At 34.6% G+C, this 25,518-nt stretch overlaps 1 protein-coding gene across 2 annotated transcripts; it reads left to right on the top strand.

Annotated features, from left to right (window-relative positions):
- Window positions 1–1,803: 1,803 nt before the first annotated feature.
- LOC129894167 (ABC transporter C family member 13) lies at window positions 1,804–24,946 on the top strand. 2 transcript variants are annotated; one of them, XM_055969720.1, is made up of 36 exons: window positions 1,810–1,881; window positions 2,765–2,805; window positions 2,888–2,975; window positions 4,723–4,878; window positions 4,956–5,087; window positions 5,708–5,808; window positions 6,738–6,804; window positions 7,113–7,370; window positions 8,706–8,775; window positions 9,350–9,410; window positions 10,193–10,280; window positions 11,358–11,476; window positions 13,257–13,354; window positions 13,866–13,932; window positions 15,672–15,789; window positions 15,883–15,999; window positions 16,088–16,168; window positions 16,254–16,502; window positions 17,090–17,191; window positions 17,264–17,331; window positions 17,561–17,692; window positions 17,792–17,939; window positions 18,942–19,222; window positions 19,440–19,596; window positions 19,847–20,022; window positions 20,098–20,209; window positions 20,328–20,381; window positions 21,043–21,165; window positions 21,904–22,002; window positions 22,206–22,298; window positions 22,392–22,502; window positions 22,578–22,739; window positions 23,451–23,638; window positions 23,812–24,001; window positions 24,090–24,257; window positions 24,590–24,946. In XM_055969720.1, the coding sequence occupies exons 1-36, from the start codon at window positions 1,843–1,845 to the stop codon at window positions 24,668–24,670; spliced, it is 4,395 nt and encodes a 1,464-aa protein (XP_055825695.1). In that variant the 5' UTR covers window positions 1,810–1,842; the 3' UTR covers window positions 24,671–24,946. The 2 variants fall into 2 exon arrangements, with proteins under 2 accessions (XP_055825694.1, XP_055825695.1); XM_055969719.1 differs by having other exon boundaries at window positions 1,804–1,881; window positions 2,765–2,975.
- Window positions 24,947–25,518: the final 572 nt, after the last annotated feature.

Here is a 25,518-nt window from a genome sequence, read left to right as displayed (position 1 = left end):
GTTGCTGTTTATTGTTTTTTGTATTTCAATTATCGTATTATTTTGATGTAGTTATTGATGGGTACTGTGTCCAACAAGAATATAAAAAGAACAAAGATAAACAAAAAAATTAAATATAATAAACAAATATTCAAGACCACAGAATTCACGGTGTGTCCTTAAGGAATTAAATCCTCTCACTGTATCCGAGGTTGTGGATTATTTTCTCTCAGGATAAAATGGATATACCTATTAGAGAAATAGCGGGAAAATTTGATGTAGAAAACTGAGAGGAAGCCTCTCTATTTATAGCCAATAATAGGTAAGAACTTACCTGTTCAAAATAGTCATCTGTTCAGAACATGTATGATATCTTTTGGAAAAAGAAATGTCTGTTTGAAAGGAACAAGTCCTTTTCAAATCCATGAATTTCAAAAATTAATTTTGTTCTGCGAATTAATTAGTTAATTTCATTTCGCGAATTAATTAATACAAATTAATTTCGTGGCCGAAGTCGAAGCTGAAGCTGAAGCTGAGGCCGAGTCGAGTGACCACGACGATGACGCGAGGGAGAATTCTCTACTTAACCCTTTAAGAGCTAAAGGAAGTGTTTACCACTTTAGTGTTTCTTTATATAAGGACAACTTTTCCTTTCTTCTATCAATGAGGTGAGAAATGACTTTTCATTTTTTCTTCACTTGGTTCCCCACATTTCCCAATTTTCATTTCTCAATACACACCTTACATAAACCCAACAGATACTAATTAGAATGTTTCGTTATACTTTCACTTTTGTTACTTCCTTTTTTGAATTATTTTTTTTGAGTTGAGGGTTAATCAGAACCTCTCTATATCTAAGGTAAAAATAAGATGTATGTACACTCTTCCCTTTCCGAATCACACACCGAAAGGCTATATTTCTTCCTATAAAAGTTTTTAGTTAACTCAATTATTAAAGACAAACAGTCGAATGTTATAGGACGTGTTATTCTTTCTCTTCGAAAAAGGGGCTGAAATATAATCGGGATTTTTGAATTGGTAATTTTGAAAGGTTAAATTTTTTTTTTATAAAAGAACTTTAGCTAAGTCAGTTGTTAAAAGCAATAGTCAAGTGGGAGAGAAATGTGTTTTTTCTACCCTTTTAGCTTTAAAATTTCGTGTATGTCTTTGATATTTTAAATGACAACTATTTTTATTACATTAAAATAATTGAATTAATTATTATAGCAGTAAAACCACAAAATTATCTGTCACATTAAATTAGTTGAAATTTACTCGATATAAGTGAATTCACAAAATTTATCCAAAAAGATAATAAAGTTACATGAATAAATAAATATTTCTTTTTAATTTCTCATTTATTCGATATTTACAATAGAATTCGATTAAAGCTGAATTTTTTTACGAAGGCCATGCTTCCAAAAGGACTTTTTCTATTTCTAAGCGACTAAGATGAGTGACTTATACTATTTAGACGAAATCTCCTAAAAAAAAAGTAGGACTAGTCGGGAAAAGACAACTGCTTAAATGGGGTGCTTTGGATCTGTTTACATTTATACAGGATTTGCATTTTGGCCTCTTCAGCTTTAAGACGCCCATAACTATAAAGCTTATTAAAGCAATAGCCAATTAAAGGGGGGAAAAGTATAAAGTAGAAAGAAGGGATTCAGAGGGCATGTGGAAAAGCAACGAGCAAAGTTGCGGATCAGACAAAATGATCCATAAAATCCGACCCGCATATAGTATGCCCGACCCGCATGGGATTTGCCAACTTTTTTTTTTGTTTGTTTCCTTTCTATATAAGTCATCCATCCATGCACTACTCTCTCATTTTTGGCTTTCCAATTCCTCTCCCCCTTTTCTATGGAGTTGATGAAGCGCCTTTGCCCTGACTCTCCATACGTATGTTTTTACTACTACTCTATTTTCTTTCTTCTAATATTGACTAATTTATTTTACTCACTTTTCCTTGTAATTCCCAAGTTTATACTACACATAATTAAAGACTGCTCTTTTCTCGATTCTTCCTACTTTTCTGGAATTTAATTATGAACTACGGAAGTTATACAGTTTTTTTCTTCTTTAATCTTTGTGTTCATTTGCAAGTGTTAAAGATTCTGATCACCATACAGAGTGGGATACCACCTTAGTAAATTACTTGGTCCCAAAACAAGAAGCTACTTTCATTCTTGACTTGTTGGACATATTCTTTGGCCGATTTTCCCTGCTGTAGGTTATTCTTTTGTTTTAAAAATTTCAATATTTTTTTTTACAGACCAATTAGTTATGTGAAAAGTTTTCTTGGTTGTTTTTGGGATTTTCTTCGCAAGTGTTCAAGATTCTGTCTGGTACGGAGATTCTTGGTTTTCTATTTTTTATTGTTAAGTGTTCAAGATTCTTTGCCCGATTTTCCCTGCCTGCCGCAGGTTATTCTTTTGCTTTAAAAATTTCACTAGTTTTCTGCAATGGGTTGTCCACTCATTCTTTTTTTACAAAACAATTAATTATGTAAAACGTTTTCTATTGTTTTTGGGATTTTCTTTGTAAGCGTTCAAGATTCTGTCTGGTACTGCGATAATTGTTTCTTGACGTAACTTCAGCAACACCTTAATTTGTATCAAGAAACAACAAGTACATTCTGTCTGAGAGAGTGGGTGAACTTGTGGATCATGAATACCACTTAATTAAATCTTTTTCCCTCTCTCTGTAAGGTAGACCTTTTGTTCCGTTTGTGATATTGTTCTCATAATTTTTACAACTTCTGTTTTGATTTTTTGATGGTTAGGTTTGGAACAGCGACGGAGTTTCACAGTGTTTCAGCAACTTATATCCTTCAATTTATGTGTTTTTCTATGATAAGAAAGTTATACCAATTGTTGTTATTGTTTATTACCTTAACCATATTCACAGTATTGGGTTTTGGAGCTAATATCTTGACTATTGTACTTGTTGCTACTATAGGTGTAGGTAAAAGGAGTGTCAAAGATGGAAATAGGGTATGCTTTGTTTCATTGCAAGAGAAGTTGTTACCTTTCACCGCTCCACTTAAATGGATATTCAAGTTTGCTACATATTTCATTTTATTTCAAAAAAGAAGAGAAAAAGAGAAGTGTATTGCATTTAGTATAGTTTTCTAATTTAGAATTTTAATAATTGATTGTTTTATGGAGGGTTTAGAAGTGAGGCAATGGATTATTAGTCTTAAAAGTAGGACACTGTATATCATTGATAATAGAATAAGTGATAGACGTTCCATTTAGGGAAGTAGATTTCATTTGCGAGGATCCATATTGGGAAGTAAAGCACTTAAATATAAATGCATCTTAATAAATCTTTTGTATGTGATTGGAAAATCATTAGCCTCTATCTCTATTTCTTGGAGAAGGGAGGGTAAGAATATCTTTCTCCATTGGTTTTTGGGTTTGGATAATCATCAATCTGAGATAGTGATCAAATTTCTAACTGTTGAGGAAACTAGTTTCCCTGTAGCTTACATATATTATGGAACTGTGCTTATGATAGTAAACATAATCCAATTTTGCAGTCGGAGGTCCAATTGAGTTTTCTCATTAAAGGTAAATGGTTGTGAAGACTTGCAACAAAAGCAGGACATTTTGGGGAGAATAGCAATTGGACTATAGTATGGAAGAGATGAGGACAGGCGGAGTATTTGGATGTTGATGGGTTATCTAAATTCGTTAGGTTCAAATTAGTAATGACCATCATAGATCTCGTTTTCATTGGATGGGTATCAGTTTCTGGAGATTCAATCATTGAAGAATTCTTATGTAGGTTTGCCCGGACACCACAATTATAAAATTAACGGAGTTTTATATAGGTTAATGAATATTTTATCATAAGAAGGTTTTTGGTGCTATCTTCTGGCTGTGAAGGAAGCATGGTATAGTCAGGGACGTGCAATCATAGATTGTTGCAGTAGGATATTGACCAAAAACTCCAGGCGCTCCTTTTGGCTCTCATATCAAGACAGAAGCAGCACTATTTGTTATTGTGCTATAGCTTCAGATTTAATAATCTACCTCACATAATTGCTTTTACCTATTAGATAACATCAATTATTTCTTCCCCTGATGTAATTAAATGGAAATGAGGAATTTTATCAGGATTTGGTGTTTTGTGCAAGGAAAAGTGTAACCATGTTATATCTCCATTTACTGCTGTCATGTGGCTTGATAATTTTAGTTCTTACAAATTTCTAAGTCACATAGGATTTTGTCACATAAGAAGGCTAAAGATGAAAATGCACCTAGGGGAGTGTTCATTTCCTTTATCTGTTCATGTAATTTATCTTTTGATTGTATGCAAGGAAACAGACGAGGGTCTTTGATAGGGTTCAAGACCCTGTGTAGAAGTCTGAGGGTTCAGTTTGGATTTACATGTTTGAGTTAAGTTATAGGGTATCTAGCTATTCGATTTGGATTACTTAGAGCCAGTTTGTTTTACATAATTGCACTTTACATGCTCTATCTTGGTGCTTTATGGAGTTTAATTATCTTAAAGAAGACAAAATAGTATTTTTCTTATTTATTTATGATTAATCTTTTCAATTCTAGATATGAATTGCCTTGCTTCATGTTTTGCATTGTCCTAATTTTCTAACTGCTCTATTTGACTCATAATTATGCCAATTATTTCCATGCAAGACTTCATCCAATATAGTTGGATTAATATTTTCCTTCATGAGGTGTTTCCATGGGCTAATGGTCTACAGGTATGAAACAGGTATCCTTTCTGGTAAAGGTTTTCCTGCATCTTATACCTGCTTTGGGTGCAAGCATGGCTCTCTGTGACATGGTTGTGCTAATCAAAAAGATGCTAGACAGTTCTCATGTTCAGTATCATGAATGGCTCTTCAGGTTCTCGCAATTCTCAGTTTGGGTGAGCTATGCACTTCTCTACCACATTATGGATTTGTTTGCAAAGACTCCCATTTCTCATCAGGCATACTTTTTCAGGCTACCATTCTGCTGGTCTTGAAGTGTGGGTACTGCTATGTTGTTTGCTGCAACCCCATCTTATGTGTTTGGTGGATGTTGAAATTTCTTCTTTCAGTACCCCATTTACAAAGAGATTTTAGTTCTCTTCAGGTACAACTTGTAATTCACAGGAAATTTCATATGGCTTTCTCCGCACCGAGTTTCTTAAAATGGTGGACTTGTTGGATCTGTGAAACTTACTTTCTCCAAAAGTTCAATTTTTATGTATTGGTAAATGCATTGATCAGTTTTAGAAATGTTTCTACAAGTAAATATGCTGGATGTTGTTGCACTTCAGAATCAGGTTTTAATTTTTTTATTACTTTTAACTCGAATTCATGTATTTGTTGGGTATTGGTATTTTTTTGTGCATTGATATTGTATTCTTCTAAAAATGTTTTTTCTAGGCTTGTCTAGTGGTATATTTAACTAGTATGCAGCAGATGACGGGTTACCACTGACTCTTATGTCAAAGCAGATTATTAGATTCTTTACAGTAAGCTGAAGCTAAAGGTGGTATTATTATCTTATGAATCTTTTTGATCTTCATCTTATGTGAACCAACATCTTATGTGAGAAAAAATATCTGTTCAGGAGGAGGTTTTATTGGTCTTGAACAATTGTCCATGTTCGACTCTTGATACTTATCTTGCTCACATTTATCACCTAAATTCTGCAGACAACTGAATGGTGCACAGTTGAAAGAGTCAAATATGATTTTGCTGTTGCAGGTTCTTCTGTGTCTTATAGAAGGCTTCACTGCTTTAGCGGATATAAGTTTTGGAGTTCTGATAAATATTACCAGAAGTACAACAAGGCCTCAGAGTAGTGGGTAATTTCCTCTTCTTGTTTTTGGCATAATGTAACTGCAATGATTCAAAGATCCAGCTATGGTTCTGTAATCTGTGCTCCTATCCTCCTAGTGTAATGACTAGTGAGTAACTGCTTTGAACATCTACATAAAGATTAAAGGTTACCTGAGAGCTGAGAGGACGAAAAGAAAAAAAGTGAGTCATCCTAGAAAGGATTGGTGGTTTGAGAAATTAGAACTTCGTGCTGTTGATGATTATGGGTAACATATACACTAATAGCATTAAGCAGTGAATGCAAAATAAAAATAAAAATGAGAGATATCTTTTCTTGAAATGAAAACAAACAAATGCAATGGATTTAGCACAATGCCTTTCTCTCTGAAAAAGTTTATTTTAAGTGTCGTAAACATATTTGAGAACAAATGAAAAAATGAAATGGAACTTGGCTATGGTCCACAGATAGATTAATGGAACGACCTATTATTTGTAATCCAAAATGGAATCGAAAAACACAGTATTCCAATCCTCTATCACCTTGCTAAGTTAATATGAAATTACATCCAGATTTGTGTGTTCAACCAGCTATTGGATATGTATATTTTGACTGTCTTGAGCTTTTTAACTTTTAATATGTACGCAACAATTGTCTTGCATAAAAATTCTCCTTTCTATTTACCTGCATTGTTTTAGATGATATTATCCATGCAGATTCATATTAGTTTTTGCCTTTTCATCTACCTGGATTCATCATATATATTTTTTTTATTATGTATTCTCGATTTGACAACATGATCTGGCAATAATTTGTCAAATTTGGTAATTTCAATTATATTGATCAAACACTGATTTGTCGCTTAAAGTTCATTTATCCAGTAGGTAATACATTCGTCTGTTTCTTTCTTTTTTCGTTATTCAATAATCACTTCATGGTTAATTGCAACATAAACAGCTGCATGGAGGAGGAATTACTTCTGCCAAGTAAAATGGACCCTGGTCAAGGTAGCGCAAGAGGAGCGGTATGTATATCTTTTCCATTCATTATATGAGATTTTTCATGCTATTTATTGAATTCCATCATGGTATTGTTTATATGAAAACACTGACACCAGTTTTACCACTTTGGAGATGTTAGAAAACACTATTTTTTTAATTTAAAAAAGACAGGTTAAAAATTCTGTACTTTCTCTCTGTTAAATGGTTTGGAATCTATCTTCTTTTTTACTTTGTACACAAAAAAGCATTGGTTGCTTATAACATTTTTACTTTCTATTCTTCTTTCTTCTGTTTATTCTAATCTTGGGACAATGGTTTCATTGGAAATTAGTCAAAGGGTATTATATGCAACTGCTGGGATCTGATAGCATTCAAATCTATCAAACCTGTAATGGAATGCGGAGTAAAAAGGCAGCTTGACTTTGAAGATTTGCTTGAGCTACCTATTGATATGGATCCTTCATCATGCCACACTTTGCTGTCGACATGCTGGAAAGCTCAACAAAGAAATGAATATTCTCATCCTTCATTAATAAAAACAATATGCCGTGCATATGGATGGCAATATATCCGTGTAGGTCTTCTGAAGGTAATATATTATGACCACTTTATGTTAGTCTTGGAAAAGTAGGGAAGAACCAATGTGTCCAAGTCACCAAGCTGATGCTTCTCTGATAATCTCATTGATGAGAAGTTGTGACTATGCATAACCATTGGTTTGATGCTGTGAAATCTCAACATCATGCTTCCTATGTATGTTTTGTTCTCTGTGTCAACTTGCTGAATTTTCTCTAGCTTTTTTAGGTCTGACCAGCTTAATCCCAAATTATGCATTTATTACTCCAGAAACTTGATTTAGATATATATATATTTATATATCTTAGAGACTGTCATTCTTAATTATAGTTCTGCAGGGATAGTGAAAAATACAGGATACTACATTGTGACCGAATTTTTGTGCTAAGCGTGACCCCACAAGAATATTAGAAGGTACAATGATTCATTTTCAATTCTCAATTTCGAAACCCCTATTCCCCCTTGTCCAAAAAAAACCCACAGGCCAACAGTTCCCAATTCTAAATTCCTGTTAGAAACACTCCAAAACTCACTGTAATCGCATAAGAGGTGATCCTTATATAAGACTGCATATAGATATTGTGAGTAGTTAATCCCTATACTAATAAGGTAAGGTAAGGTAAGTATGTATTCTATAATTAAATACAGAATATCCTTTAGAATATTCTCTATTCTCTATTATTTTTCGGTACAATGAGTCTTAACACATTCGTGTAATATTCTGAACACGTCATTTCTCAAGTCAAGAGGTATGTCAATGTCAATTCGTTGAACTTACGAATTTTTGGTTGCTCACTTTAGTTAACCTATTTTTATACCATTGGGACACTTTTCATAAATGGTAGCATTTCCTGTATTAGTGTTAATTTATACAAAATTATCTTTTTCTATAGTATTTTGATTATGGGACACATCTTTGACCAGCTATCCACTGTTAGACAGTTTATTCTCTAAACATACTTCAAACAACTCTATATAGCCAAATCAAATCCTTTTCCGTAACCTATGACTAGACAATGAGAGTTAATTGATAGGACAAGCAACAGCCTACTGATTCCATAAAGGTTTATTCCAGAGAACTTTTGCATAATGCAAGCTGGTAACTGATGAAAGTATTTTCTGCTTTTAGGTGACTAGATTTTTGTATTGCATACCACTACTTTTTTGGTGTTTTATTTACGTGGCATCATATGCAATGTTTCTTTAAAATATAGGGACAATTAGATCTCAAGACCAATATATGAATTTGACGATGCAGTCTTTATTGAAAAATGAAGTACTGAATTTGTTAATACCTTTTTGATCTTGTCAATAGATTCAAAAGTTGTAACATTTCTCAATTTTGTAGGTGCTTAATGACTGTCTCAGTTTTGCTGGTCCGGTGCTTCTCAATAAGTTGATTCGCTTTCTCCAGCAAGGTTTGCATATACCGATATTTCATTTTTTCCAGTATCCTTCAGATTCTGAATTTTATGAACTTAATTCATATTTTTCACTGTAAAAATGTTTGTTTCTCTCTTGTCCTTGGAGCCTTTGATACTCCAAACAGTTGCTTTTCAGCTGACATAAAAATTAATGCTCTGCTACAGTTGATTATAACCTTGTTTTACTCATATAGTGATCCAGAATTTTCTGAGTGATTTCTCTTGTCAATCAACTTAATGCCTCCATAAAATTAATTCTAATCTGACATTAGTACATGTGCTGTTAAAATTTTCGGAATCATCAGTCTTGTCCTCATTCAGTTGCTGCATGTCCTCTTTTGGCTTTTTACTGCAGATGTTCTCTCTCCATCAATCATTAAAGTGTAGCTTTTTAGTTGAAGATACATGCTTTCTTTTCCTTTACAAAGACTGTAGTATCTTCCGATCTTACAGTTTTATTGCCAATGCTTAGCTTAAATTTTGTATGTCATCGAACCAATGCTTCTTTTTAAAAATTCTCAAGGTCGAATGACACTTTTTGACTGATGTTCGTACTCTTTATCGACAGGTTCAAGAGGCTATGATGGCTATATTCTTGCACTATCCTTGGGCCTTTCTTCTGTCTTGAAGTAACTGTTACTCTTCGTTCCTGGAATTCATTTTAAGTTCAAGTTATGATATGTTTCGGCTTCTTTCAAGTTCTTCGCAAACTACATGTTGTTCTTGGTAACTTTGTATCAGAACTTAAGTTACTGACAGAATTCTGATGCCCAATGTTGTCTTGCCTCATACACTCAAAAAAGAAGAGAAAACTCTGTGAATTCTGGGTCACTCGTTTATCAACGTTTGGGATTTCAAGTTATATCTCATGGTATATTAGGTTGTTACAAACTACATATCTAACTGCTTAAGGTTTTAGGAAGGGACGTGTTCATATATTTTTCTGTGAGTCTTAGAAGAGATTTCACTTCCATGGTAAAGGATAAGCATGTGAACACATTGGGTCCTGGGTAAATGTAGACTTTACTTTAAAATTTGCTCTTATCAACACTTTCTGAGAGGGACATTTCACCCTATCTCCGTATCTCCAACCCTTGTTAGAATTTGCTTTAGTTTTTTCCTTTTGAACTTGACTTTTGGAATAATTATGTATTGGGACATGGGGAGTGGATTTTAATTGGAGTTCTACCCATCTCACGTTTTCTCTCCTCAGAATGTATTCTTATTGTCGCAATCTTACAACCTGATTTTGTTATCTATATTCCAAATACTTCTCATACTAGCTAGAATGTAACATATCTTTCTCAAATATTTGTGACCTTTTAGTTGTATAACTTATTTTGTAAGTTATTATTAGGCTCTGATTTATGACATTGTCTAAGTCTCAGAAGTTCTCTGTGTAATTCTGCAGATCGTTTCTTGATACACAATATACTTTTCATCTTTCAAAGCTCAAGCTCAAGCTAAGATCCAGTATCATGAGTCTTATTTATGGAAAGGTGAATCTTCTTTATCAACAATCAGCTATTATGAGTTCCGTCTTTATCATCTTGAAGAATCTGTTCTATAGCCACATTACAGCTTTAATATGGGATACATATTGCATCATTGTATGATACTATTTATCTTCATATTTATATGTTCATTTTGTGATTTATATCATGACTAATTTTCACTAGACCATTTAGATGGTAAAGTGGCTATTTAACTAGCTTCTTTAACTTTGGACAGTGTCAGATATTCTTGTCAAATGAGGGTGGTATTTTTTGTCATTATTTTCTAGTGAAATGAGCTTAAGTTCTTTAGCTTCAGATACTAGATTTTATCTTTTTTAGGTCTGAAGAATTAAAAAAAATGCCTATTCCAACTGAAAAATGTTATTGTTTTCCTATGTTCTCAACTGAATGATTTTTGTCTTTTAAAAGCCTAAAATGGAATTCTTTACAATAACAACTACACTTCAGTCCCAAACAAGTTGGTGTCAGCGATATGAATCCTCATTTACCATGTTACTCTTATAAACTCATCGAGGTACTAGAAGTTCTTTATGTTTTTTTCGTTCAGATTAGATGGGGTATTTTCAAACACAGAATATGTTTGTCCTAAAATTAGAATATTGACACCCATTTTGTTTTCTGTTAAAGCAAGTACAATAGGAGTTTTTAGATTTTCAGATAATAGAGTGTGATTGAGAATGATTTGAGTGCTTTTCTTATACTAATTGTTGTTGTCTAGAGTGAATAGTGAGGAAAAACAATACATTGGATAATTTGTTCAATGTAAAGGGTGTCCTACCAGTCTTCAAAATTTAAGACTAGGTAGGAGGGCCAAGTCCCATTTTCAAAACCATGGGAATCCAGGTGGAGAGTACCTTGTGATTTATCTTTTCCATTTTTAAGTATAATGGTCATAGGGAAAAGTGATATATCAACCTTTGTTCTCCTATAGGCGTGTCCATGTGTCTACCACTTTTTAAAACCTAAAGGGGCTTCTGCTAAGGTTTTCAAACTTCAGATCTAAGTGATTCTTATATCTACAAGATATATTGTGATTAAACTGTCATTTTTCTTTTCAAGTGTCTTTCTGTTAGTTTGGCCGAGAGATCAAAATTTTCTGAAGGAGAGATTCAGACATTCATGTCTGTGGATGCTGATCGAATTGTGAACCTGTGTAATAGTTTTCATGATATGTGGAGGTTAGTATTTTCTATCCCAGTAACAATGTAATTGGTTGGTCCATTGCCCCCACCCCACCCCCAACCCCAAAATAAGACATTCAAAATGTAAATGAATAGAACTTCCTTTTGCTTGCTAATCTTTTTATGACCGGTGCTCGAAAGATCTAAGTAAAGGCTTGATTCATGGAGTAGTGGATGCTTTTATTTTTTATAATTAATGAGATTTTATACATGGTATAACAGCACTAAGACAGTGCATTCAAAATTACAAAGTGTGCAAAGCTTTGATCATATATAACATGACTACATCATTTACAAGGGTCATGTTGCACCATCATTTACAGTAGTGGATGCTTCCAAATGGATTCCGTTTGCCCCAATTTAACATAATTACTTAGATGGATACTAGCTTCATCATTATTGTGAGAAGTACAATGTAGATAGATATTAGCATCATCATTATTGTGAGCAGTACAATTTCTGAAATGCACTGAAATTTTCCATTTTTATGAACTAGGAAGGCGGGTAATTTATGTTTGACAATTTATGTTTGACACTTTGTTATGATTAGCTCCACATGGAAATGCCAATTGTGTTTCCTTGAGTTAATAATATGGTTCCCTTTGAATAAATTTCTAATTGTAGGCTTTTATATGACCCTTGCTTATCTGCACCTCAGACCATATATATTTGTTTGATGTTTGGTTAACAGTCTCTCTTATCCTTGGGGAATCTTGAAACTAAAAGGATAAAAGGCCCTAGCTTAAGCAACAGTCATTGGTAAGACGGAAAATAAACATCTGGGGCTTGTATGAAGTCTAGGGCTCTAGGCTGTCAAGGTTCCAAGAATGCCTTCTTTCCTTAAATGTTTTTAAGATACTGTTAGCATCTTCTCTGATGCCTAATTCTTTTTGGTGCATATTTTGAAACCTACTTGTGCTTCCTAATCTATGCCGAAATATATTGAGAAGTTTTTCTAATTGCAAGTTGTCATTTGCACTGATGACCAGAAAGAAGAAAAATGTATCAGGAAGTTGTAACCAGTTAAAATTATCTTTATAGTTCAGTGAATCATAAAGATACATGAAAACTTCATGGCTAGCAGAATTTGAGTATGAATTAATGTATATATGCTGGCTGTACAAAAAAATTCTTTTATCAGTAGCTCACTATACACAATAATGTTGTCTAAATTTTGGATATTGTGCTATTATTCACTATGTTTTTTACTTCATTCAATTAAATTTTGGTATGATGGGTTGTGTTGATAAATATTTAACTTTCAGACTTTGTGTTACCATTGTTTCTTACTCTCTATGCATATTCACGACTTTATATTCATGTATTTTCTTTGATGATGCCACTATTGAATTCACAATTCTGACCCTAATGTTATATTATTTTTTGGGGGGATAAATAGTGATGAATTGTTGCTAAAAAAGATTGGTCCTACTCTGCAAAATGTTGAACAAACTGCGATATGTGTTTAATCAGGGTCAATATAGAGAAAGCATCAGTTCGTTTGTACTTTTCTTTTTTCCTTACTCTTCTTGTTTCTTTTGTTGTTAAGTGCATCTAATCAAGAAAACAGAGGACTTTTTCAAGATCTACCTTAAACTCTCTACACCGTCTCGTGAAAAAGTGTGCTTATTTGAAATGTGATGAAGCATATTAAAATCTTCCTTTCGAGATAACAATTAGCATTCTGCCTCTCTGAAATGATGAAATTTCCCAGCTTGGATGTTGTTCATTTTCCATTTCCTTGGTTACCGGATCTATTAATCATAAAATGCATCAGTTTGCCATTGCAGATTGGAATTGCTCTCTATCTCCTGTATATACAAGTCAACTTCGCCTTTCTTTCTGGAATAGCTATAACAATCTTGCTAATACCAGGTATTAGATGACTCTGATATAGAGTTGAACATGCTGCAAAATTAACTTACAATTTAATGCTGTGTGTTTGCCTAAATACGAAGCGCATGTATGACAGAGACAACTATATGTTTTAAGTTGGTCTGATGGAAATACGGTGTTGCTATGATACTAAGTTTATGGACAGCTTGCTTATTATTGGAGATTTTGTAAGCGGTAAATATTGATTATTTGTCACTAGAAAATGTCGTTGTTATGATTGTGCTGTGCTTAAAAATTCTGGCCAGTAGAACTGTCAGTATTGTCCATAACCACGGTAGTTTGCAGATCAGTTTTCCTTGATGAGAGAGGTTGATGATGGTTTAGGCCTTAGTCTTAGGAGCAGTTTATGTTTTTCAGCTTATATAACACATCAGCATCAGTAATTAAATCAGTAGTTCCCCTAGTTTAAGACCTTGTCCTAGTTTGACTTAAAGGTCGATAAGTGGTTTAGTCAATTCTGGAGAAGGCTTGACAATTGTTATTTATGCAGTTAATAAGTGGATTGCAAATGTTATTGCAAAAGCTACAAAGAGCATGATGGAGCAAAAGGATGAAAGGTATATGCCAGCTACTCTTTAGAGCCTTGCTGGAGTTCATATGGGGCCATTATTTTGGTTTCAGTTCTCTTTTTCTTATTGCTTTATCTTCTTTTCTCTATTATTCATTCCTGAAATGTATTTACTTCACTATTTAAACATTACTTATCAGAAAAGAAGTGTCATTCATTATTTAAACATTTCTTATCAGAAAAGAAGTATGTTCATTCATTATTTAAACATTTCTTATCGGAAAATTCGTTTAGTATTTAAACATTTCTTATCAAAGAAAAAAGATGTATCTTCATTCATTTTCTTTACTTAATCAGTAAGCTATTGGAAAGAGAAAGTGTTTATTGGTCCCCTTGTTCGATAATTACAATTTTACAAATTTCTTTTCTAGACTTGGCAGAGAGTTTGTAGTTTGGCTACATGAATATGATCATATCTCTTAACATTCCTTTTGCAGTTTTTTATCTGGTGATCCAAAGTTGCTATAGATTGTTTACTAAAATTCAGTAGTCACTCACTGTTGTTATTTTACTGAAACCGAGCAACAGTTCACATCTTATTGGTGATGTTATTTTACGTTGTCGTGAAATTATTATGTTACCTTTTTTCTGAACTACTAAGTGTTTGGTTAGTTTACAAAAATCAAAATTTATGTGTGTGGTAAAGGGAGATGTATAGTTAAGGGCAGATAGGTTTAATATGCAACCACTCATTCAAGGCGTTTACTTTGGTTGGATGTTAGATCAGATAGCAACTAAAGATATCAGATGGTTTATAGTAAGGAAGTGTTGTATGATATAAATGAACAGGTTGAAACAATTTTTTTCCTTCATAAAGGAGAGATGAAGGCTAGTACATAGTCTCGTTATTCTTCCCTATTCATAGGCACACTAGCACATTACAATTCCTTGTACTCTCATTTCCGCTATTTTTGTTACTATTTATTGCTTTCAGTACTTTTGATTACTCTATTTTATCTGTGATGCCTTCGTTATTTATTTTCCTATAGCGCTTTGAATTTCTTAACCTTATCTGACCCCCTTTTATGCCTTTTTTTGAGCCGAGGGTCTCTCGGAAACAGCCGTCCTACCTTGGTAGGAGTAAGGTCTGCGTACACTCTACCCTCCCCAGACCCCACGTTGTGGGATTTCACTGGGTTGTTGTTGTTGTTGTTGTATAAAGGAGAGATGAGTTGTATTGTGGTCGTATCACATCATTTTATATGGCTGTCTTAAGAAGAATTGAAATAGATCCCAGGGATAATTTTGAAGATCGAATATAGTTCCACCTGCTTAAATTCATGCTGAAGTTATGATCCTGCCTGAATGCTTGACCAGTTAAAATGTCTGTACACACATAATCAGCAACAGTTTCTAGAAGTATTGTCTTGTAAGTAAGAATTAGCTTACTCAAAACCAGATAGTTTTATGAGACGTTCTTTTGAGCTCGTGACTTTCCATACTTAGGGACGTTCTTACATTATCCATCTTGTTCCTTCACAAATAGGAAAGTGCTAGTTGGAATCTTTTCAGAATCAAGCTGATGGTTCTACTTGTTGAAGAGAAGTATATAGAAGACGGTTATTTGTGTATAGTTCTTAGGGTGGGAAGGAGTGAAATGTCTTGGATGAACATCACGTGCTGTTTTTTTAAAATAAAAATTACAAAAGAAGGGATGAGTTATCTTTTGAGTTTATGTAATTAACATTCTCTATATTTGTTAGATGTATTGTCCATTCCTCTTTGCAGGATTAGAATGACAGCGGAGATTTTAACACATATACGTACTTTGAAAATGTATGGCTGGGAGCTACTTTTTGCAAGTTGGCTGATGAAGACGAGATCGGAAGAAGTAAAATACCTTTCGGTGAGACAATATTCTTCTTCTTTCTAGTACATTATGTTTGATAGTAGCATAAGCTATTGACTTAAATCGTGAACCTAAGACTTTTCATGTCAGACTAGGAAATACTTGGATTCATGGTGTGTTTTCTTCTGGGCAACAACACCAACATTTTTCTCGTTGTTCACATTTGGACTCTATACTTTGATGGGCCATCAACTTGATGCAGCAACGGTACAATGACAGATTCTAAAGTACTTGCTTACTTCGCCTTTTTTTTTTTTGTAATCATATATTCTCAATTGTTTGGTTAATATTGCAGGTTTTTACTTGTGTTGCACTGTTTAACAACCTGATTTCTCCATTAAATTCATTTCCTTGGGTCATCAATGGGTTAATTGATGTAAGTTCCGAAAATTCTTTTTTTTGTTTGAGAAATTATCCTCCTTTATTCTATAACATCTTTCACTTTTTTTTTTGTTTTGCAGGCTGCAATATCTTCCAGGAGGTTATGCAAGTATTTATCTTGTTTTGAGCAGGAGACAAACATGGAACAACCAAGCAGTTGTTCGGTTTTCTCTTGCTCTAATAAACAGAACGAATTGCAAGATGCGGCTGTTGTCATCCATGATGCATCTTGCACATGGTCGAGCAGTGACCAGAAGGAAATAGATTTGGTTGTGGATCCTGTTAATCTTCTTATTCCGAAAGGTTTATTGGTTGCAGTAGTTGGAGAGGTTTGTAAGAAAATATGGACCAGCCTGCCTCATTTGACATGAATTTTGAGAATCTTAAGGCGTTGTTCTATGTTTTTAGTTTAAGGTTCCCTTTTTACCATTCACCAACTTTTGGGTTATCCGGTGACATTTCATAAGTTGATGCAGAAAAAACAAACTAGACGATGTAATTCCAAGATATATTTGATATTTGCACACTTCGTCTTAGAAATGGATAATATGTTTAGAGTTGTTATTGCAAAACCTCTGCTTCTTATTGGTGCAAATGTGTGTTGTACCTGATTATAATTGCAGGAAAGAAAATCTGGATCTATATCTATGTGATCTTTCTATACTGTTGCTACATGCAGTCTAGCACAGGCACTTTCTTTACTTTAATTCACCTTAGTTCAGAGTTTGGTGGTTTTAACTGTAGGGAAAGAAACTCTACTGTTGGTGCAATACTGTAGTACAATAAGAAGCTATACCTCCCTTTTCCAGCATACAAAATGGGTGTAACATGTGATGCGCTGATTTGCTTGATATGATGTTATTCAATGCTTCCAGCAAAACTATTGTTTCTCTTATTATGAATAACTTGCTTGCAGGTTGGGTCAGGGAAATCATCCTTGTTGAATTTGGTTTTGGGGGAAACTAGGCTAATGAACGGATCTGTGTATCGGAATGGTTCTATAGCATATGTTCCGCAGGTGCGAACAAACTGCTGTTAGATTTGATGTGTTATGTAGCACTCGTGATCACATAGTTTGCCTGTTTTCCAGGTTGCTTGGATTCTCTCAGGAACTGTACGTGATAACATTTTGTTCGGGAGAGAGTATGATCCAAGGAGGTCTCTTTCCTTACATTTTGATTAGAAAATAAGAATTTGTTTGGATAATTTCAGTTGCACTCAGTTCTTAGTTCTCAGTTTTGCATTTCCGAAGTCCCCATTCTTCTGGTTCACATCAATGTTCTTGGATATGATATTTTGTATGCCTTGGACCCTTGAAATGCAATATCTGAGGGTTTATTGAGGAGTCACTATTTAACAGAAGCTTCTTGGATTTTGATGGGAACAGATACTCAGAAGTTTTACGAGCTTGTTCCTTGGAGTTCGATATTTCAAGAATGACAGGAGGTGATATGGCCTTTATTGGAGAAAAAGGATTTAACTTATCAGGTGGACAAAGAGCTCGTCTTGCACTTGCCAGGTGACGTGATTCTCTCTCTTCAAATTGCCATGGTACTTGTCTAGTGACTGTGAGTACTGAATTGTCTGATCTTCTGACAAGTTTTTCTGTATCTGACAGAGCTGTTTATCATGATGCGGAAATATACCTTCTTGATGATATTCTCAGTGCAGTTGATGCACATGTTGGTTGTTCAATTCTACATAATGCAATTCTTGGTCCTCCAATGAATCAGCAGACACGCATCCTTTGCACACATAACATTCAGGTTTTCCATTAACCAACTTTCCTTTTCTGCTGGATCTAATAGGAGCTTCAGCTTCTTGAGGTTTCTATACATCTTTTTGAATTTATTTATAAGTTGTTTATTCTCTTACAAGAAATGCTGAAATTTGAGTTCACATCAAAGATTATAAGGGAAATAATTAGAAAAATATTGATAGGAACTTCTACTAAGGAATGCGTGAAGGCAGTTTTGAAATGATTACTATGGAGATAATTTGATGCTACTTTGTATATGGATACAAGCCATTGGTTTTTCACAACTCATTCATTTGCAAGTACGAACCACCTTGCCTTAAGAAAAGACTATTTGACATTGATCTTGAGATCGATAATGCACATGAATGTATCTTTGTCATGCAACGGGTTGTGTGTAGTTCTATCTTCAGTGTAATAGGTTTTTTCCTATATTCAGTTGATACTGATCAAAGTTACGGAATAATTGTTTCTTACTTTGCAGTTGTAATCAAGTTCGTAGTAGTAATAGTTAGATCCTGTGTTTAACTGAAAATGGCTCATATTAACAAGGATCTCTACAAGTGTAAGATCTGATTAAAATTTACTTCTACTGATCCCTGTGCATTTCTGGAAAATCTGTATATGCAAGTTAATTCTTCTTTTCTCTCTAATGACATGAAGTTCAACAATCAGTATTGTATGTCAAAAGGTGGGTGATGTTGATTCATGCACAAAAATTCTGTTGATGAAGCAATTTACTATTTGTTTATTGGCTTTTTTCATAACTCTAGGTAAAAGAAGAACTTGAAATGCATCAATAATTTGAAAAGGGGCATTTCTGTTTTGTGATCTCTTGTTCAAGAAAGAACTGGAAATGCACTTATAATCAGGAAAGATGCAGTAATCTTAGGCACAGCAAACATTTTTGTTAATAAATTGACTAGACGTTGGCAATTCAGAGGAACAGTCATTTAAGATATCTAAAGTATTGCTTGTCTTCCATGTACTAATATAATCTTTTACCTTACAGGCAATATCTGCTGCAGACTTGGTAATTGTGATGGATAAAGGACATGTGCAGTGGGTGGGAAATCCAATTGAGTTTACTTGTCCCTCTGATGTAGCATTCTCAACGATCGATGAAGTTAGCAGTTGTTCTGAAGTTCAACAGCAGGATAAAAGATCAAATATTTCTGTTGAGATCCAGCAGAAAATTTCAGAGGGTGATTTTATATATACTCCTGATGGAAATCAAGTGACTGATGAGTCAGAGGTTCGGAAAGAAGGAAAAGTCGAATTCATTGTATACAAGTGAGTCGTCATTTCTTTTAGCATGAAATCTTTCTACAACAACAATTACACTTCAATCCCTAGCTAGTTGTAGTTGCCTCGCCCATGTCGGATCCGACACAGACCCGGATGCATTTTTAAAGAGTGAGGGCAGCATAAGGCTCTATTAGACATTTTGTTGAAAGATCCTGCCTGTGATAAATTCAGTTTGATGATTTCATCATTTTATGTCTTGCAGGAGCTATGCTGTTTTTGCTGGTTGGTTCATCACAGTTTTAGTATGCCTCTCTGCGGTTTTGATGCAAGCTTCTCGTAATGGAAATGACATGTGGCTCTCATATTGGGTTGATACAAGTGGAAGAAACCAAAAACTATATTCAACGACTTTTTACCTGGTAACTAGCCAACTACTTAAATTGTGTAGATCCTTATCAAGTCATTTTCTTTCCCCATCTTTATTATCCTTGATTGGAAATTTTAAGTATTGTTGTAAGACTTTCCAGAAAATGGAAGAATATTGAAGAGTTCTGTCTCTGTATAATATATTGTTTTCTCCTACTCATCTCCTATTATCAACAGAAGAGAAGATCTCATTTCAGATTCCAAGGCATAGGGATTTCTTAGAAAATTCGATTGATGTCGCAGGCTATACTCTCTCTCTTCTGTTTGGCAAATTCCTTGCTAACTTTAGTGAGGGCATTTTCATTTGCGTTTGGTGGGCTACGTGCCGCTGTTAAGGTGCATGATCGATTATTGGAGAAGCTTATGAGTGCACCGATTAGCTTCTTTGATTTGAACCCAGCTGGAAGAATTATAAACAGGTATATCAGATCCACTAAGAAATTAATTGTTATTTCTTTTGACATTATGTAATATGTACTGACTGGAGTATGCAGACTGTCCTCAGATCTCTACACTATTGACGATTCTCTTCCCTTTATTCTCAACATTCTGCTGGCTAATTTTGTTGGCCTCTTGGGGATTGCTGTAGTGCTGTCATACGTGCAGGTTAACTAGTTCCTTGTTGTAGAACTTTCCAGGGTTCCTTTTTCTGGGCTAGCTAGTACAGCAGCCTACTTTTTGCCTGTTAGAACTTCTGCTTCTAATAGGTTATGCATATATGCAGGTCATGTTTTTGTTTCTGTTAATGCCTTTCTGGTACATCTACAGAAAACTACAGGTAAGTTACAAAATTTCTATTCATTTCACTGATTATCAGAGACGGACCCACATAGTGCACAGGCACCTGTCCACCCTGATGTAGACTGTAGCACATAATATCTGGGAAATTTCGATAGTTATTATTGACCCCTGGTTAAGTCAAAGCATGGAAGGACTCTTTTTCATCTTCTAGATAAGAGAAAGGGAGTCACCTCTCCTATTTGAACAAAATATGTTTTACATTGATATTAAAGTATCATTACTGCAATAGAAGTATCGCTTTGTAACATATTTATTCATTTTAGTTTAGTGAAACTTGGGTATCATTTTTGAAGAAACTAAGATATTATGCTTGTCGAATATGGGGTATTCATAGGTAGAATTTTTGCAGTATATTGCATCTTTTAACCTATTCATGCTGCTTAAAATATGAATATTATAAAACAATCAAAGTTTCTCTTTGGATCTCTTTTTATTTCTCTTTTCATGTTACAGCACAATCTGAGAAGTCATGCTCTTGATCCACATTGCTAGAATATCAATAAAGGTTAATTAAATGACCTTTTTCTCAAAGTCCCGTATGAAATATTTTGATGCGGAATGCAAAACTTTGCCACTAATAGGTAGTTTCACTTTCCCATACTTCGATTTGACAGAATAACTGAAGATAGGATCTTCAGCTGTATTACAGGTCAACATCACGTGAGTTGCGTAGGCTAGACAGTGTATCTCGATCACCTATATATGCATCTTTTACGGAGACTCTGGATGGATCATCAACAATAAGAGGCTTTAAACGCGAGGTAATTATGTCTTGTTTTTCAAAATTAAATGACTTCACTCCCATAGGAGCATCTGTCTTTTCTTTCCAGAGGATATAAATTTTCATTCCTCCTTGCGATCAAAGATGTGATTGATCTGATCCCATAAGGTGAAGCAGTCAAAAGTTCTTTCAAGAGGGCACACATGGGAGTGAAGTTTCTGTTGACTAAAATCTCCCTGCTAAATTCTAGTCCAAGTTATGCTTTTCTGCTCTTACCATGGATTTCTGACAAACTTTTAGATAAATCCAATTTTGATAGGAGAGTGAGAACACATGTTACCTTTTTTTGAAAAAATGCATCTGTTTGACAGAACATGATCACAAGTAAATTTTCTTTCTTCTATTAGTTTTTCGTTTACCCTGTCCTTCCATAATTCAGCATATTCATATAGATTTCAGGTGTCGAAAACCCCTATTCCATTGAGGAACAGTAAGGTTGCAGTGAACTTAAAATGCAGTAGCTTAGTAATTTCCCTTGTACATCACGCGATTAGAGAATGTAGTTTTTACCTATATTCTGGCCTTTCTGGCCTCTATAAACAGCATCATAAAGAGCGCTTTCTGGCCTCTTCTTATTGCCCGACAGAAAGACCCATTGCTATCCTATATGTGGAAATTATCTTTCTGAATGCTCTGTATTCCAACTTCTCCAAGGATAATTTGTTCAACCTCCGTGTTTCTCCATTCTGAAATTCAAACAAACTCTATTGCTGGGCAGGATCTTTTTCTACTCAAATTTAATAAGCATCTGATGACATATCAGAGGACTTCGTATTCAGAAGTAACAGCAAGTTTATGGCTCTCCCTGCGCCTTCAGGTATGTCTTACACTGTCAGTACCACTTAAGGGGAATTACTACTGATTTTTGTGTCACCATTTTCTTAAGTTTGACAGTTGTGACGTGTGAACTTTGGTGGGTACACATTTCTCATTTGTGTACGTAATAACATAATACTCAAAAATTGATGTTATCGTGATACTAGACGCTATGGTTGGTAGTAAAAGGTTTTATTTTTTCAGTTGCTTGCAGCATTTATCGTCTCATTCGTTGCAGTGATGGCAGTTATTGGTTCTCACGAATACCTCCCCATCAATTTAGGTACTCCAGGGTTGGTAAGTTTTTAAGTGATTCTTTTGCTCTTGACCCTTTACTGCAAAGCAATCATTATCTTCTCTGAATTTGATGTACCGATTCTATGTGAACAGGTTGGCTTGGCTCTCTCATATGCGGCTCCGATTGTATCTTTACTTGGAAGTTTCTTAACAAGTTTCACAGAAACAGAGAAAGAGATGGTTTCTGTTGAGAGGATACTACAGGTGACTAAATTGAGATACATTCATTAAAGTTTTATCACACAAATTGAGATCTCCTAATTACTCCCCATTCTATAGTATATGGATGTTCCTCAAGAAGAAGATGTTGGAGGTTGTCCGTTACATCCACAATGGCCACATCAAGGAGAGATCAATTTTGACAATGTGACTCTTAAGTACAAGCCGCAACTACCTCCTGCTTTATGTGGTGTTTCTTTCACCATTGCTGGGGGAACACAGGTCTGTTCGTCTACTTTGGATATCTACCATATCCTTTCATTGAGAATTTGAATTTTGACACTTGCAAAATCACACGTCTATAAGATGGCATAAAACTATCCCAAGAGATAATGTTTGGAATTAAGTAAATGTAACTTCTTTGTTTTACATAAAGACGAGTGCTTTCAGGAGATCTGCGATGTTACTTGTATATCAAGTCATCAGGCCAATTGTATGATTCCCTGTATTCATTGCAACTAAAATGAAAGTAGTTTCACTGAAACTTTAGACAGGAACCTTATATGAAGATAAAGCTAATTCACTTGCAGTATTTGGTGTTTCCATTATCCAGATTCTCCTCTTGTTAATGATTAGTGATGCTTATGTTAGCTTTGAGAAACGTAATAGTTAGCAGCAGTTGCCTACTTTATCATCCGAATTATCCAACCCTTAAATGTCATGATGAATATGCTAAGAAAAAAATGAACTTTTGCAATTTGTAAAGTTTATTATACTTCTGTTTGGATTTATTGGAGAGTTTTCTAGCACTAGGGCAATGTCATGAATCCTTTCTTTGAAGATATCAAGATGATCAAAGGTGTCAACATCTATATCAAGATGAATCAATTCTTTGAAGATATCAAGATGATATTTTGTGTTTCTTTTCTGTAAGTATTAGCTCCTCCAGACTCCAGTGACATTGATATTAAAGGTTGCCCTGGTACCTATCAGGTTGGAATAATTGGAAGAACAGGTGCAGGAAAATCTAGTATTTTGAATGCCCTATTTCGACTCAACCCAACATGCGGAGGATCTATCATGGTTGATGGGGTAAACATTGCTGGTGTTTCTGTCAGATATCTTCGTTCGAGCTTTGCTGTTGTTCCGCAGGCTTCTTTCTTGTTTGAAGGATCAATAAGGTAATTGGCATAGAGAGATATTTGTTGTGTCTTCTTCAGCCATATTTGTCTTAGAACATTCCCTTCCTTTTCACCTTGTATAACACCAGTACTGACCACAACATGTGATTATATTAATGATGATTGGTTGGCAATATGGCTTCCCTTACATGAGTGCACATTAAACATCTCAGGAAAAATCTAGATCCATTGCAAGAGAACAGGGATTTTGAGATCTGGAATGTCCTAGAAAAATGCCACATCAAGGAGGAGGTAGAAGCGGCAGGTGGACTGGATGTTCAACTGAAAGGGTCTGGAACAGCATTTTCTGTTGGTCAAAAGCAGCTACTCTGCCTAGCCCGTTCTCTCCTAAAGTCCTGCAAGGTCGTATAATGTGTAAATGGAGTTACTACGGAGGTGTGTACAAGAACTGGGAGAGAGTACTGACAGACAGGTTTACACTTTTCTGCAGGTGCTTTGCTTGGATGAATGCACGGCGAATGTGGACACTGAAACAACTTCAAAACTACAGAAAACTCTAGCCACTGAATGCCAGGGAACAACAGTTATAACAATTGCCCATCGCATTTCCACAGTTATGAACATGGACAATATCCTGATTTTGGATCGAGGGTTCCTGGTAAACTTGCTTTCTTGACAACCTTGCATTCCTGTAAACTGTCTAGACAGCGAATGAATTATAAGAATATACCAAAACTAGCTGATTGGTGACATTTTTAAGTCTCTTGGGGTTAATTATTTACTATTATACTTATCTGGGAAGTAGGGGGCGACACAATGCTCAGACATTATTCCTTTAAACAAAGATTGTTCTTCTTACATTAGGAACTTGGTTTACGGAAGCTGATATGATGTGATGCTTTCATGGTGTAAGGCAATGGTATTATTTGGAAGATGTTATCCAAATTGAGATTGATCCAGTTCCTCATCTTTCCCTTTTTTGCTTTACAGGTTGAACAGGGTAATCCGCAGATTCTTCTAGATGATCAGTCATCCATATTTTTCAGCTTTGCCAAAGCTTCAAGAATGTGATGCAAGTATCTCTGATCATCTTGAGTTCTCCTAAAAGTAGTTTGGCAACTGGAAGGAGCTCAGAGCTGTATAGTAGAGCTATTCAGAAAAACTATTTGAACTCAAATCTTGTTTTACTTGTGATTCTAGTAGTTGCTACTTGCTAACTTATTAAGGTGTTTGAACTAATTTTCAAGTGTGAAGTGATAAAACCAGTATCTCAACTCGAAATGCAACCAGCTGGCTAAATTTGCTAAGGCCTCAAACGGTCATCGAAATTATAACTTTTTCCTACAATGTCACTAAACTATTTTTTGTCACTATAAAGTCATTTTATATAATCTCTTTAAAAATAACTGTGGGAGGAAATCAACTCAATCTCACGGGAATTAGAGTTTATATACACACGACAAGTGCCACTAAGAATTGTTCTTTTTTCACATTTGATAAAAGTTGTTCATTTAAACTACACACTTGCTTCATATTTTCCCATATACTTAATTACCAAGAATCATTACACAGTCAGGTAGTCTAAAAGTCATTGTCCAATTTTCCTTCAATTACGAGTCGATTTGTAACTTACCAACGACACAGTTTTGGAGACCCGTGAACAAAATGAAAATACTTTGCATCAATATCTACATTAAATAAGAATTGTCTTTATATGATTGTGAACGAAATCATAAAGAATGTAGATTGAAATGAATTTGCCAAATTCAAATCTTCATAAGCTTGAAGTTATAGTCGTAAGATTAAGGGATTGTCGATGCATTTCTCATGATACTAAATATTATTTTGACACTTTTACGTCTTTTCATGTAAAAAATCTAACCTTCAAAAGGGAGAAATACAAGAAAAAAGACTAGATA

This window comes from Solanum dulcamara, chromosome 7 (genome assembly GCF_947179165.1).
Source record: "Solanum dulcamara chromosome 7, daSolDulc1.2, whole genome shotgun sequence".
NCBI classification, from domain to species: Eukaryota; Viridiplantae; Streptophyta; class Magnoliopsida; order Solanales; family Solanaceae; genus Solanum; species Solanum dulcamara.
The sequence above is the reverse complement of the archived record's forward strand: the minus strand, read 5'-3'. Positions and strand labels throughout refer to the sequence as shown.

Excerpts from the sequence above, each read along its gene's own strand:
- LOC129894167 (XM_055969720.1), top strand. The coding sequence starts at position 1,843 with ATGGAGTTGATGAAGCGCCTTTGCCCTGACTCTCCATAC. Across the intron at positions 1,882-2,764 it reads TTTGCCCTGACTCTCCATAC|GTTTGGAACAGCGACGGAGT; the intron begins GTATGTTTTTAC and ends TTTGATGGTTAG. Across the intron at positions 20,210-20,327 it reads TAGTGCTGTCATACGTGCAG|GTCATGTTTTTGTTTCTGTT; the intron begins GTTAACTAGTTC and ends GCATATATGCAG.